A 15902-nucleotide genomic window follows, 5' to 3' on the forward strand; every position below is an offset into this window, starting at 1 on the left:
TGGGCTCGATAAAGGACAGAAATGGTATGGACCTAACAGAAGCAGAAGATATTAAGAAAAGGTGGCAAGAATACACAGAAGAACTGTACAAAAAAGATCTTCATGATCCAGTGAATCATAATGGTGTGATCACTCACTTAGAGCCAGACATCCTGGAATGTGAAGTCCAGTGGGCCTTAGAAAGCATCACTATGAACAAAGCTAGTGGAGGTAATGGAAATCCAGTTGAGCTATTTCAAATCCTGAAAGATGATGCTGTGAAAGTGGTACACTCAATATGCCAGCAAATTTGGAAAACTCAGCAGGGGCCACAGGACTGGAAAAGGTCAGTTTTCATTCCAATCCCAAAGAAAGACAATCTCAAAGAATGCTCAAACTACTGCACAATTGCACTCATCTCACACGCTAGTAAATTAATGCTCAAAATTCTCCAAGCCAGGCTTCAGCAATACGTGAACTGTGAAATTCCAGATGTTCAAGCTGATTTTAGAAAAGACAGAGGAACCAGAGATCATATTGCCAACATCCACTGGATCATGGAAAAAGGAAGAGTTCCAGAAAAACATCTATTTCTGCTTTATTGACTATGCCAAAGCCTTTGACAGTGTGGATCACAATAAACTGTGGAAAATTCTGAAAGAGATGGGCATACCAGACCACCTGACCTGCCTCTTGAGAAACCTGTTTGCAGGTCAGGAAGCAACAGTTGGAACTGGACATGGAACAGACTGGTTCCAAATAGGAAAAGGAGTTCGTCAAGGCTGCATATTGTCACCCTTCTTATTTAACGTATATGCAGAGTACATCATGAGAAACGCTGGAAGAAGCACAAGCTGGAATAAAGATTGCCGAGGGAAATATCAATAACCTCAGATATGCAGATAATACCACCCTTATGGCAGAAAGTGAAGAGGAACTATAAAGCCTCTTGATGAATGTGAAAGAGGAGAGTGAAAAAGTTGGCTTAAAGCTCAACATTCAGAAAACTAATATCATGGCATCTGGTCCCATCACTTCATAGCAAATAGATAGGGAAACAGTGGAAACAGTGTCAGACTTTATTTTGGGGGGCTTCAAAATCACTGCAGATTGTGATTGCAGCCATGAAATTAAAAGACGCTTACTCCTTGGAAGAAAAGTTATGACCAACCTAGATAGCATATTCAAAAGCAGAGACGTTACTTTGCCAACAAAGGTCCGTCTAGTCAAGGTTATATAGCTTTCCAGTGGTCATGTGAGAGTTGGACTGTGAAGAAAGCTGAGTGCTGAAGAATTGATGCTTTTGAACTGTGGTATTGAAGAAGACTCTTGAGTGTCCCTTGGACTACAAGGAGATCCAACCAGTCCATTCTAAAGGAGATCAGTCCTGGGTGTTCTTTGGAAGGAATGATGCTGAAGCTGAAACTCCAGTACTTTGGGCATCTCATGCAAAGAGTTGACTCATTGGAAAAGACTCTGATGCTGGGAGGGATTGTGGGCAGGAGGAAAATGGGATGACAGAGGAATAGATGGCTGGATGGCATCACTGACTAGATGGACGTGAATTTGAGTGAACTCGGGAAGTTGGTAATGGACAAGGAGGCCGGGCATGCTGCGATTCATGGGGTCGCAAAGAGTCGGACATGAGTGAGCAACTGAACTGACTGACTGAATGTATTTATCTTCGAATCATGGAATGCCTTTATATGGGTTCTTAAAGAGAACTGGCTCTCGGCCCAAAATGTGAGTCTCCTTTGTCCAGGGATACTGGAGGAGAGACGTTCACTGCCTTAGCGCTGCTCCACACATGCTCTAAGGAGAATGCTGGCAGGAGAAGATGCTGGTGCTGTGCGTGTGGCAGCCTTTAGTACATTTCATACATTCCAAGGTAGCTTGTCGCACTGGCCTTACTGATCGTAGGTCATTTCTCCCCATGATTGTGAGATGTAAATGTGGGGTCTTCTGGCCTTCTAGAGAAGCCTGTTCTGCCTGGACCCGTCCAGCACAGGGTGGTAGGAGCCCCAAATGTGGGGCGTGTACTACTATCCCTCACTATTCCTGGTCCAAAGAGGATGCTCTCAGCTCAGCTCTGCCCAAATTAATAGTAACCGTGATTTGCTGTCAACTTTCCCAGAGCTGTTTAGTCATAGCTCTGCATCACAGGCATGATGAGAAAGGCCAGAGAGAAGAGGTCAAGGATTCTTGGTTTTGCTCCCTGACACCAGCCTTCTGGGCTACACAGTAAGAGTTACTGAGAGTGATTCTCTTTGGTCCTCGGTGGTACAGCCACAGTCCCTGTTTTAAAATACCTCCCTGTGCTGTGATTCTAACTTTGACTTTTGCTTTGACAATCTGTGTTCAAAGAAAGATGAGGAGGTTGTTTTTGTTGTTCAGTGATAGCTGCTGAATGCCAGCCACCTGCAGACACCTAGGGGTGGGGGACAGACTGCTCTCTGCTCCATGTGGGCACCTATCAGGCTGCCAGGCCCCAGGAGCCTGACCCTGAAGCCTCCACAGCACTTGCTCAGTGCAGACAGAGCACCAGCAATGGAAAGAAGGCAGCTCACAGCTCAAGGAGACTTGTTTTGCTTCTAGTAACACCCGCCGGGCAGCAGAGGTCTGGATGGACGAGTACAAGAACTTCTACTATGCAGCAGTGCCTTCTGCCAGAAATGTCCCTTATGGAAAGTAAGTGTGACCCACGGCCTCTTGCTGTTTTGCTTCTTGGGATCCTGTGTGTGTGTGTGCGCGCGCGCGTGCGTGCGCAACAAGGGCAGGGGCAGCCCACACCGTAAGCAGATCAGGTGTCAAAGAGGGGACTCTGCTCAAGGGTAGCGAGGGCCCTCTCGGGAGGCGTGAGGGGACAGAGGAATCCAAACAGCAGTGTGGACGATCCAGTCCCCGCTGCCTGCCCCAACTCTTTTCTCATTGGCAGATTTCCAAGTTTGAGGTAGAGCCCATCTGTTTTTAAATTTATCTTAAAGAATCTTGTCTCCTTCTCCAGTATTCAGAGCCGACTGGAGCTCAGGAAGAAACTTAACTGCAAGCCTTTCAAATGGTACCTGGAAAATGTCTACCCAGAGCTAAGGTGAGGTCCCTGGGCCGGGTTCTGCTTCAGAAGGACTCAGAGGCAGCCAGCGCCCACCAGGTGCAGGCCTGGAGGTGGAAGGAAGGTCGTGTTAGGGCGAGAGGCCGGGAGCTGTGCACCGCTGCTGTCCTCAGGCTCCCCAAGGGGGCGCTCTTGCCCCCAGCCTGCAGGCTCCCCCTGCCTGGGACTCCCCCTTGAGGCTCCTTTGCCCCTGAGACCCAAGGCTTGGCCAACAGGGGAGAGCGCCCAGCAGAGGCTCAAATAACCACACTGGCCTGTTGTTTTAATGCCTGCCCACTCGCATTCTGAGGCACAGCAGGAGACCTGTGGGTCTGTGGGCTTCAGGCTGCTTTTAGACTTTATCTTCTTAGAGGAGTCAGCAGACAGGTCTTGCCTCAGTGGAGCACATTCCTTTTTCTGACTTTTCCCAGTGCATTTCACAGCAGGTAATGTGTCTCTGCGGGAGAAGGCAATGGCACCCCACTCCAGTACTCTTGCCTGGAAAATCCCATGGATGGAGGAGCCTGGTAGGCTGCAGTCCATGGGGTCACTAAGAGTTGGACACGACTGAGCGACTTCACTTTCACTTTTCACTTTCACGCTTTTGAGAAGGAAATGGCAACCCACTCCAGTGTTCTTGCCTGGAGAATCCCAGGGACGGGGGAGCCTGGTGGACCGCCGTCTATGGGGTCACGCAGAGTCGGACACGACTGAAGTGACTTAGCATAGCATAGCATAGCAATGTGTCTCCACACAGAGGCTGTGACTGAGGAGCCACCACCATCCCCTTCTGTGCTGAGGGGCTCTCAGAGTCCTGGCCACAGAGCTTCATCTGAAGCCACACGGCCTCTCTGCTGCTGTTCACTTACCTCACTCTTGAGGTCCCTCTGCCGTGTCTCCCACACCCCATGGAAAGGGGAAGAAGTCCTCTCCCTGCCTGCTCTGGGAAGGCCGTCGGCAGTGTAATGTCCCGGTCATTGCCTCTCCCTCAGCAGAACAGGGGCTCCCAGCAGTGGACCACAGCCTCTCCTGGTGCTTTTGTGTCACTGTGGCCTGTGCCTGGTGACCAGATGCAGTGACATTACAGTAGTTTTGACCTGAGATCCCCGGTGATTTGGGGCAACAATGGGCACTGCACCACTTGGGATCACATGTGTGAAGCATTCACACCATAGCCATGGATAGATCGGCTGCCCCGACCGTGCCCAGCAAGGGGGACACCAGCCTGATATCTGTGCCACATCAGCGACACTCTCTGCCTTCCCTGCATGAGCCTGTGGGCCCAGCCATGCTGAGGGCTGCTCTGTGGCCCCTGAAGCAACCCCACTGAGGAGGAGGGTGCAAGGCTGGTGCGCAGCCAAGGCAGGCCTGGGGCCAGCTCTGACCCTGCAGCCGGCCGCCCTGCCACTGTGCTCTCTTGCTGTGTTTGTACCAGGACACGTGGCTGACCCACCTGTGTTCTCCCCTCTCTTAGGTAAAAAGGTTAGTCCTCAGTCTACTGGAAAGTTCCAAGCAGCAGGATCTGACCACATTAATTGCTTTTCTAAGTGACTTTCAACAAGTAACACTAAAGAGAAAAGGAGCATTTTCTTTCCAGAAAAATTTCTCTGGTACAAAACAAAAAGACTACTTCAACCTAAAATTCTCCCTGGAGGGTCAGGGATGGAGAATCTCGAAGCCATGCCGTCTCAGGGTGCAGCTGGGCCTGTGTGGGGGCGCCTGACCTGAGGGTGCCCTCGCTGTCGCACTGCCTGGCTCCCTTCTGAGGGCTCTGAGCACAGGTTGGGGGCGGCGCAGACAGGGAGCCAGCAGCCCCGAGTGCAGTGAGTGACTGTCTCCTTGATTCCAGGGTTCCTGACCATCAGGATATAGCTTTTGGGGCCTTGCAGCAGGGGACCAACTGCCTGGACACATTGGGCCACTTCGCCGATGGTGTTGTCGGCGTTTACGAGTGTCACAACGCTGGGGGCAACCAGGTACGTGCGTGGGGGCGCCGGGGAAGTGAGGGGCCTGAGGCCGCACCTCCTTTCACCGCCTTCCTCCTGAGATGGCCACCACTCACAGCTGGCCTCGGGGTCAGAGGGGACGTTCTCCTGGAGCTGTGGTCAGCCTTGGGCAGGCTCTGGTGCACAGGGCGGGCGACCTGGGTCTCCCCTCCCCCCGTCCTCCTCTCTGCACTGATGCCCCGGGCCGTGTGCTCATCCCCGGGCACCTGTCTGCATCTACGCCTGCCCAGGTCTCTGCGTGCAGGTGCTTACCCATGGCTGCTAGGGCTGCCCGTTAGATGATAAGCTTAGATGTGAACACTCACAGCTCTGACCTCGTGGGAAAGGAGGGAGGTGAGTGAGGACTTGACAGGCCCAGCTGTGGCCTGTCTCCCAGAGGACAGTGTTCTGGAAAGTGGTTTTCCTGTGAGTTGATAACAGGTATGTGGTAAAATGAGGGCTTTGGACACAAAAATGGCTGGGCAGTACTGGGTGCTGTCATCTACTCTTAGGGGGCCTGCCATTGGAAAAAAAAGTCACTTGAGCTCAGTGTATCCCAGAGTCTTCTTTAAATGGAACCATTTTCAAAAGAGGGTGCCTGCCTTTGTGTGAAGTTGGCTGTGCCCCAGCCTCTTGAAAATGTCTAGACAGATGGCAGCCTCTGGTTCCTGGCCTCCTGTCTGCTCCGGGTGGTATCATCTCTGTGGTTGTCCAGACCTGTGACAGGCGGGACGTGGGGAGCAGACAGCCTCCAGCCGGCTCCAGCTCATATCCCAAGGCGGGCTACCTCCCTAGCTCTCAGCAGAAGAGCCCAGAAACGGGGAAGCATGGATCCCGGGTCCCACGCACAGAAAGCCTGATTTCATGAATCTGGGATTAGAGCATCAGGGTATTTGGAAGCCCTCCAGGCTGGGTGACCCTCCGTGAGTGCTGGGCAGGGAGGGTTTCCCAGCAGGAAGGATGCAAAAGGGCAGGTAACAGCAAAGCGGCACGACACTTCCACCCCCAGTCAGGGAGCACCGTCCTCCGTGGGCCAACCTGGACCCAGTGAGCCCCTTTCCAGATCAGACCACCCTGTAGTCCTCTGTGTGCTGAAGAGAAGATTCTAGATCTGCACCACACAGCACAGCAGCCACTGGCCACATGTGGATGCCCAGCACTGGAAATGTGGTGAGGGTAACAGGGTGTAAAGTTCTCACTTTATTTCACTGTAACTCACCTAGCCATGCGTGAATTAAATAGCACGTCCTTATGGAAAATTGGACCCAGCTTTGAAAGGGTAAGATGTGTCATCTGGTTTCTGACTGGGCTTCAGCAGACACACAGGAAATGGGAAAATTTAAGAGTGGCAGCTTGAAAAAGTACTTCTTAAATATTCATGAACTTTATTTGCAAATTCAGATCACTAACATGCAACAGAAAAAGGAAATGGCAGCTATCTCTGCTGTTTGCGTAGCTGAATTAGTTTTTCTGGGATTCAGTGTAAAGTCTGTTTTAAAATGATGAAGTATACGGTGGCAGGAAGATTGCAGAAACATTCAGATGTGAGCTTTCCATGGAGATCAGCAAAGCCCCCAGCAGCTTCCAAGAACAATTGAAAAGCCTTCCGCATACAGAGGGCTCCCGCCTCAGTCCTCTCACTAAACGGAGAGGCAGAGCTCCGTGTCCCTGTTGCACACGGACACACCTAGAAGAACGGACGGTGCAGGCCCTGCCCCTCCTGGCGCCTCCGTGGCACTGGGCTCTGCTTTGAGGCTCCCTACTCCTCCCGCCTTCCTGGGAAGGACAGCCTCCTGTAAGACTGGAGCCACCCTCACAGCCCAGCATGCAGCCCTTCTGAGAACGTGCTGCATGCTTGGAACCAAGGGCCCCGGGGCTGGGTGGGCACGGGTGGGCACAGGGCTCTGGGCTTCCATGGAAGACAGGCCACGCAGGTTCTTCTCCTCTGGGACTTTTCAGAGCCTCTCATAGGCTACTGGTAAATTTGCAAGAGTGACAAACGGTCCAAATTCAGTGTTTCCTAAATTTACTTGACCTGGAAGCAACTTTTCGTAGAATTCCTACTGGAGTTCGCTTTTAGAAACACTAATCAGAGGTGAGAAAGTTGAAGCTGAGGGATTCGAGGGGGCTGCCTAGTCTGAACCCCTGTCAGGGGACAAGGAAGCTCCCCCATGGCCCAGGGGCTCTCCCTCCCTTTCCTGGATGTGGCCCAAGCCTCTGCCCCACACCCACCCCCTGAGCTGGACTCATATCTCACTGCTGAGTGGGTTGGGGATGCATGTGTGGCCCCCAGATGTTAACACTGTCCTGATAACAGACCATCTGCTCCGAGGTGATTTAGGTGAGGAACAATGAGGCTTCTTTAAAAGATTCTGCATCCTCCCCTTAACTCTGTCCCCTGAGAGCAGAGAAGAGGAAAACAATCTCTGCATAGTGCCTAATTGTGCCTCATGTTACACAACACAAGCACCAGGGTGATACCTACTCTCCCCGCAAGGGACAGAGCCTCTGGGGAGCAAGACCTGGCCTCTGCGTTCCCTGCCATGCGTCCAGACCTCAGAGAATGCCCTAAATGTGCGGCACTCAGCGGACAGTCACTAGGTAGATGAGTAGACAGATGAATAGACAGATTGACTTACAGCAGCTTTCCTAGGGGTACAGAAGAAGCAGAAAGGGCCCCTCCTGAGGGATTCTGACTTAGAAGGGGCTCCAGATCCTGGGGGCTCATGTGGGTTTTATCCTTTTGCAAGCATCAAGTCCTAGAGTGAAGGTCAGAAGCCTTGTCCTCCTGCCTCCACTGTGGCCCCGCCCAGAGCAGGCTTCCTACCTCCTCTCCTGCCTGGTCATACTCAGCCATCGCGTCCCCTTCTCAGCTCCTACCCTTTCTCATGCTCTTGTTTAGTGTTCAGAATAAAGAGTTCTGCTCTCCGCTCTTAAAGGGGGGTGTGTGTGTGTGTGTGTGTGTGTGCGCGTGCTCACATGTATGTCTATTCTTTAAGATCATAGGCAAGTTATTTCAGCACTTCCTGGCTCAGTTTTCTCATCTGTAAAATGGAGTTAATAATAGCCTCTCGTGGGACTATTGTATAAAGGGCTTAGAACAGTGCCAGGCACATTCTAGGCACCCAGGGCTGGCTGTGCCATGTGAGGGCAAAGACCTAGATCCATTCATAGGGAGCTCACAGAGCTTCATAAGCATCAGTAGCCTGGCTTAGTGGTTGGTGGTGAGGCTAAATGTGCTGTATGTGGTTTATAATTTCACACAGGACAGCCACAGTCACAAATGCTGTTTCCAAACTGTACCTGTGTCAGGTCAGAGTCATTCCAAGGAAACGTTGGCCCTAACTGTCCACCCGTGGGTGACAAGCTGGGGCTGCAGTGTTCACAGCTCAGTCAATGATGGAAGATGGGGTGTGGAGCGCTAGCCTGTGTTTGGGCTGAAGTACTTACTGGCATTGGCCTCGTGCTCAGAGGCGAAGCTCCTGGCACTCCTGCTGGACACTTGCTCTTGGGCACAAAGTCCCTTGCTGGCCCTGAGCTGGTTGGGGCTCCTGAAGCCTGTTCCCTGCATACCTCCCTTCTTGGGCCCTTCCTCGCTGCCTCCTCACCCCGTAGCCCCATGAGCCGAGCCCTGACCTCGGGTTTGTATTGCAGGAATGGGCCCTTACCAAGGAAAAGTCGGTGAAGCATATGGACTTGTGCCTGACCGTGGTGGACCGGGCACCTGGCTCCCTCATAAAGCTGCAGGGCTGCCGGGAGAACGACAGCAGGCAGGTAGGTGCCAGTAGGGACGAGCCCGAGCCAGCACCCCCCGCCCCAGTGCTGGGGTCCCAGGGGCTGGGTGTTCACTGGGGGCACCTGTGACTTGTGCCATCTTGTGTCCCCACGTGGAGCCCCTGACACACTGTGAACACCCAGCAAATCCTGCACTGGGATCACTGTGAGGAGCATGGGATGGGTGTCACACAGGCTAGTCCATCTGCTATGGGGCCGCTTCTGCCAGAGTTCACCATCCTAGCTATTTCTCCTGTCACCTCTGGATTCGTCTCTTTATGTTGAGCGTCCCCTTTAATAGGCTGCAGAGGCAGGGCTATGCTTTGCAGCTACGTGTTCAACTCCTGTGCGGGTCAACGAGGGCTGGGCACTGGGGTGGGAGTCCCGCACCAGAGGTGGTTCCCCCTCCCCCTGGGGGCCAGATGAGCCAGGCTGGGCCCTCCCTGAGACAGGCCTCCTGCGCCAGGGAAGACTGTGTCTGGCGGTGCCTGGGAGCACCTGACGCATGGGGGTGCTGGTGGCCGGGGTGCATGGATTGCAGCTCCCTGCCGCTGACCCTGCCTGGAGGCATGGACCCCAGGCCCCAGAGCCGGGAGTGACCTGGCAGAGTCCTGGGCGCTGGCTTCTCTGCAGCACCGGAGCGGCCCAGGGCACCTGCCAGGAACCAGGCTGGCCAAACCAATGGAGTTCAGTTTTGCTTTAAAGATGAGAGTTCGTGACTTCACTCGTGAGAAGTTAGTGAGACAGTGACTTACGAACCAGCCTAGAAAAGATAGTGAAGTTCATGATAACGTCACCTCAGAGGAGGTGTTTCACTTCCTTGCTGATGAACCCCCAACCCTGAAAGGAAAGACCTGCATTTCATAAAACAGTATCTATAAAGAGCCCTTTATTTCTGAGGCCAGAGGCCTGATGTGGCTTATTCTCCTCCCCACAGCCCTGGACGTTGTGCTTTCGGCTGCACCAGTTATCACTGTGTTTGGAACTAGGGCTGATTGTCATCCTTGTGACAGGTGGCAGCTCTTCTAAGCCAGTATAACTATTCCCTCTTCAGTGTTTTTAGCTTTTGAACTCAAGTACTTTTGAAGACTCCCATTTTAAGAATTGTGAAAATTTTGATACCAAAAGTCTTCACTATGGTATGTTCTTAAATTACTGTTAATTTCTGAGCTTGGCGGGGTTTTTTTTTTCCCTTTCCTTTCTTTTTTCCTTTCTTCTTGTCATTTACTGTAAATGCTGTATATCCATATTATGTATCAGGACATTGGTTATTTTTATGCCTTCTTGGTTATAGCTGTTACCAGAGTGCCAAGACTGTCACCTACTGTTTGCTCACCTGCAAATCAACTACTTCTAATTTCCAGTTAAGGCAGTTGTTTTTAGTTTTGGCTATTTTCTTTCTACCCATTACAGTCTTTGGAATAAAAATTGAATTTAAACACACACACCTCCTTTGGAGACATTATCATAAACCTTGCTGTCTTTTCTAGGCTGGTTTGTAGGTCAGTATTTCACTAACTACTCGTGAGTAAAGTCATAAACTCATTTTTAAAGCAAAGCTGAACTTCCACTGGTTCAGTCGGCCTCATTGCAGGTGGGGTGCACTGGCTTGGCTGCAGGCGGGATCTTACTTCCCCGACTGGGGATGGACTCGTGCCCCCCGCAGCGGAAGCACAGTCCTAACCACTGGACCACCGGGGAAGGCCCCCACCACTGGACATTTTGAAGAGAAATTCCACGTTTTTGTTTATTCATTAAATATTTTTCTTTTTTAAATTTATAAATTGTAAACGATTAAGGTGCAAATAGATATGTTACACATACACACTCAAGTTACCTTTTTCAAACCGTTCAGAATGTACATACATTTTTTAGCTGGTGTTCTCTGATCTGCGCCCTGGTGCTGCCTTGGGGGCAAAGCCTTTTTTGAGCCCAGGGGAAGTGGCTGGTGCTGCCCCTAAATGACTTTCCCATGTGCCCACAGGGAGCCTGGGCTTATTCTCTTCTGTCCCTCCTCACGAGACAGGCAGGTCTAGGGAAACTGAGGCCTGGGGCCTGCTGGAGCCAGGACCCCACGCGGGTTTCCTACCCACCACTCACTTCATAGAAGCGTTCCCGGGACACCGCAGCCCAGACCAGGCCCCTTGCTTGGATCCCAGGTGTCCGGAAACACTCTCAAAGTCTCTCCTCTGTCCCTCCCGCCTGGTTCTGGGTGCCCCCGCCCTGCTCTGAGGAACCCCTTCAGGTCCTTAAAGCCTGTCTTTTTGATGTCTGTGGCACCCAAGTGAGAAGGAGGGACTGTTAAACAAGGAGGTCCCTGTTCCTGCCCCGACCTCCTGGGACCTGCCGGTCGGCATTAGGAAAACACGAGTCAGGCCAGGCGTGCTGCCTGGGTGTCAGGGCAGGGGCGTCTGTGCATAGAGGAGGGATAAAGTGATGACCTTATCCGAACTCCAAGCCTCTGTTACATACAGATGCTCCATCTCTGGAGGAGTCTTCTACAGTGAGAGCTTGCCTGTTAGAGAAGGTGTGGCCCTTCAGTGGACCCTCAGCATCTGAGAAGTCTGCCCGCCCCACCACAGCCCTCTGGGTCCAGGGCTTGAGGCCGCCTTCTGCTGATGGAGCTGGGGTTTCAGCATTTTTTAAGCCCTCCATCTGGCTGACGCTGTGACACAGGCAGAGCTCACCGAGGGAATAGTCACGGTCCATCCATCCCACATTCTTTGTCAAACGGGTCCTGGCCACTCAGAGTGACACACGGATGTTGGCAGTACAAACACACTTCACGTGACAGTAGGAAAATAGCAGGAGGAGTGACAGCGAAGGGGAGAGGAGTGAAGGGGGAGGTGACGGGCAGGTAGCGGTCGCTTCCCCCTGCTCATCAGATTGCACTGCATTTCATTGTTGGCAAAACTCCTGGCCAGCAGGCTGGATCAGCAGGCATCTCAGGTCCCCACAAGCACATCCATGCAGGGCCCTGTGTAGCCAGTCCCAGTGGAGAGCTCCTCCTCACTGTGCTTTGCCTCCTTCCCACCATAGTCACTTGCCCTTTGAGAGGAGGCTCCTCAGAGAGTTTTGTCTCGAAGCTGCACTGTCTTGCCAGTTGAAACATTTGGCTTCCAGGCACATCTGTGTGTTTGTGTTATGAAGGAGAAAGGAAAGCAAGAGTAAGAAAATTGAATTCCATGGTGTCCAAAGGATTTGCAAAACTACCTACAGAATGGAGCCTCAGTGCACACCGTGTAAAGAATTAATTAGAATCACAGCCTGCATTAATGAAGGGAGAGCTTTTGAAAGAAAAAGCATGTTACTTTTTTTTTAAGAACAAACATTAGAGATTTTTACATGGGGATGAACAACAGGGTGAGAGGCCCTTGGGTTTCCCACAGCTGGGCTGTGAGCTGTTTTCTGGTTTACCTGGTGGGCTGGTCTGGGCTTAGTAGGGCACAGGTGGGTACACACAGGAGCATGGTGTTACAGCCTGGACAGTACATGCAGAACTCGACAGGCTGTACCTGGGGACTCAGGGTGGCTGAGATGGGCTTCTCACACCCACCAAGGTGGAAAGGGTGAGACCACAGATGGTGGAGAAGTGGGCTCCCCAGCACAGCGTTCCGTCCATACCGGCATCCACTTCCCTTGCATTTGGCTGCTCCCCAGCCCTCTGGTACAGCACAAGGCCCTGCGTGTAAGTGGGCACTCGGAGGTGACTGACCCTGGGCTGGGCAGAGCTGCCTTCAACAGCCGGGGCAGCCTGGGCCCTCCTGGAGCCAGCCCGGGCCCTCCTGGAGCCAGCCCGGTTCCTGTGGCTCCTTCTGTGGGGGAAATACCCTCAGATGAGGCCCTTCTTGTGAATGGGCACAAAGTCCCTCCTGGAAATCCTCCTGTGTGTCAGGTCCTTGTTAAGACTGAGGAGGAACAAGGACCCCGAGCCCAGGGCTTGGATGAGGAGACTCCCAAAGAGGGGGAAGGATGGGGCAGGAAAGTGGTCTCCAGAGAAGAGGTTTTGAGCTGCAAACCCAGTAGAGAGCGCTGGTCTCTTCTTGGCCCTCAGAGACATCTGTTTTGTCCCAGTGCTGCTGTAACCTCCTGTCCCTTGTAGTCAGGGACCTTGTCTTGAGCGGAGCCAGAAGACCCGGAGAGCAGACCCGCTGCGTCCTCCCCGGTCGGCACCCCTGTTGTAAGGTGTCCTCCTGTCTTTTGCAGAAATGGGAGCAGATCGAGGGCAATTCCAAGCTGCGGCATGTGGGCAGCAACCTGTGCCTGGACAGCCGCGCAGCCAAGACGGGCGGCCTGAGCGTGGAGGTGTGCGGCCCGGCGCTGTCGCAGCAGTGGAAGTTCTCGCTCAACCTGCAGCCGTAGGGGAGCCTCCCGCGTCTGCCCGCGCCCGGCCACCCAGCGACGAGCACGTCATCAAGTCTGTTTCTTAAACTTTCCGAGAAACTATATACCTCAGTATTCCATCATGGTCTGCAGGTCGGGAGACCTCAGCGCGGTGAGGGCGGCACCAGAGCCGCGAGGAGATGGAGCTGCTGCGCCCTCCTCGGCCCTGCGCCTGGGCCGCCCAGCACCCCTGCGGAGCACCGCGCCCCGGAGGGCGGACCGGGAGAGAAAGGGCGCCCTGCGCACAGCGAGGGGGCCTCTCCAGCCTCCACGCGGATCCAGACATCCTGTGCAGGGTCCACCCCGGTCACGGCCACAGCGTTTCCCCGCCCTGCCTCCCAACTGTCTTACCAGCGCAGACCCCTTCCGCGTGGTGTACCTGCTCTCTTTGGATATGGACTTTTCTACGGTGGGACACTAAACCCAGATATATATGAGGAGAGAATGTACGGTCAGTTCCTATGGTTTCTGTAAATCGTCCTCATCTTGTAAATTCTCCACAAAGCTCATCATAGCCGTGAGGAGGAGGGGCCGGCGGGAGGAAGGGGCTCCCATAGCCCCCGGAGCCTTATAGGTGAGGGGGTGCCGCTGTACCCACTGTGCGGTCCCCCCTCCACCCCCCCGGAGGCTAGCGCTGCTCGGAGGCCCCAACCCCAGCATCTCGGTTTGGCTTCAGCTGGGAGTCATGCTGTGTGTTGAAATCCACTTTTTGTGCCCTTGGTGTCTGTAAACCCTGGATGGGTTACTTCTTTAGACAGATATTGCTTTGGGTCTTTGTAAATTAAATTTCTTTTCTCTAAGGATAAAGTGAGTAAAAAACAATCTACCAGCTCCCAGTGATGGTGGGAAGCTGTCACAGGCAGCATGGGGCGCCGTGGGAGGGCCTGGGCGTGCTGGGCCCTGACCCTCCTGCCTCAGGGGCTTTGGGTCAAGAATTAGGGAAAGTGAACACCTGCTCACTGACACTGAGCATTCAAGGTACAAACAGGAGCTTTGCGGCTTAGGAAGGAGGCTTGTGTCAGCATAAAACACGAGCCAATTGTAAACTAAAATCAAGCAGGAAGAGGCCTGAGCACCTCCCTGACCCCTGGCCTGGCCCTGCAGAGCCCTCCTGGCCTCTGAGGGGCTCACATGCAGTGGTGGCCCAGCTTGCAGCACCCACAGGAGGGTGCCCCAGTCACTCCCAGGATTACTGCCCTCCTGTCTTCCTGCGCCCCCTGGCCCAACGCTTTAGCGCACAGGTGCCCAGACCTGATGAGGTGTCACATGGGCACATGTTCTGGCCCCTCTGGAGGGACTGGGTGGTCACAGAGAAGTGGCCCCAAAGCGTTCTGCCAGGTAGACAGTCTGCCAAGAGCAGCTCTTTCCTGCCTGTTTCTTCCAGGAAAGGGGACGTTGGTCTTTCTTCCTCCACTGCAAAAGCCCCACGTGGGTTTGCTTCATGACAGTGTGCTCAGGCCTGGAGGCCTGGCTGGGTGACTTTGTCCTGTGCGTTTTTGCCCCCTGCCAACCAGCCAGGTGTATTTTCAGCAGACAGGGAGGCCATGGTTGGATTAACTCTGCACACCTCTCTATCTTCAGAGGCTGATCTTGACCACCAGTAAGCTCTTGGGTTGAGTCCTGGATACCTGTACAAGGCTGCTGAATGCAGGTGGGCCAGGAAGCAGTCACCCAACCCTTGGGATCCATGGTCATGCTACTACTACTGTTAGGGAAAAAAAAAAAAAAATCCCATGGGTGGAAATTAAATTTGGCTTTCAAGTGAAGCAAATTGTCATCAGATTCTTGACAAATCTTTCGCCCACACACCTCCGCCCCACCCAGAAGTCTTACCAACCTTGGTTAAATCAAGATGGGTCCCCCTGGGCCCTGGGGGGCAACTCCCCATCCCTGAGCTGGTGGGGGTGGTAGCCTTGGGTGGTGTGGGCGTTGTGAGCAGAGGTGGGCTGGAGGGCTCTCTGGGTGAGCTATGTTTACATGACACAGTGTGCCAAAGTGACTTACTGCGGCTGCGTTGCTTTTTGTCATTGGGACTGCCCCACCCTCTCACTCCTGTTTTTACAAGTCAAGTTTCTTTCCTAGGAGCCCTTTGAGCAAAGCGTGGCAAAATTAGTTGTCTTCTCTGTGCTGGTCTTTGTTATGTCTTCATAAAAGCTAAAATGATGGTATCTGTGAGTATGTTTTGCAGATTCAAAATATAGTTTGGTAATTTTTTTTCCAGTTGATTTTTAAAAAGAACTGCTGTACAGAGCTTGTACTTTGTCCATTTTATAGATGGAAACCATCCTTGAAAATTGTTTAACTTAAATAAAGAGAAGATACTTTATAGATACGCCCTGCTGGCGTCTGTAGTCACTCTCTTTATCGGATGGATGTGACTGATGTTTGGGGACTGTGATTATGGGGGGCTGCTCAATTACCGTTTCTTATCACACTTAAAATGCATTCACCTTTTACTGCTGCACCTTTGACATTTATTCTGATTTGTAATAATAACCATTACCATTTGTGAGCCAGGCCCCATGCGGAGCACTTAAATACATCCTCATTGTCTCTTCAGTCACCTGGGGGACAGCATTATGGGCTGCATTTTACAGTTGGTTTGGGAAGCTGATTCTTGAAGCTGTTAGCCTGCTCAAGGTCACAGGCTAATGGGCTCAAGGTCACACCACTAAGTACTCACCGGTCAGCCT

The 15902-nt window shown here is 52.7% G+C and overlaps 1 protein-coding gene across 1 annotated transcript in view; it reads left to right on the top strand.

The window, feature by feature from the left end:
* Positions 1 to 15541, top strand: part of GALNT2 (polypeptide N-acetylgalactosaminyltransferase 2) — a 188806-nt gene extending 173265 nt beyond the window's left edge. Inside the window, exons 12-16 of the mRNA XM_070782258.1 lie at positions 2575 to 2667; positions 2984 to 3067; positions 4917 to 5043; positions 8707 to 8826; positions 13033 to 15541. Coding sequence (XP_070638359.1) covers positions 2575 to 2667; positions 2984 to 3067; positions 4917 to 5043; positions 8707 to 8826; positions 13033 to 13188 — 580 coding nt within the window. The 3' untranslated portion in view covers positions 13189 to 15541. The remainder of the gene's footprint in view (positions 1 to 2574; positions 2668 to 2983; positions 3068 to 4916; positions 5044 to 8706; positions 8827 to 13032) is intronic.
* Positions 15542 to 15902: the final 361 nt, after the last annotated feature.

Source organism: Bos indicus, chromosome 28, assembly GCF_029378745.1.
Source record: "Bos indicus isolate NIAB-ARS_2022 breed Sahiwal x Tharparkar chromosome 28, NIAB-ARS_B.indTharparkar_mat_pri_1.0, whole genome shotgun sequence".
Classification (NCBI taxonomy): domain Eukaryota; kingdom Metazoa; phylum Chordata; class Mammalia; order Artiodactyla; family Bovidae; genus Bos; species Bos indicus.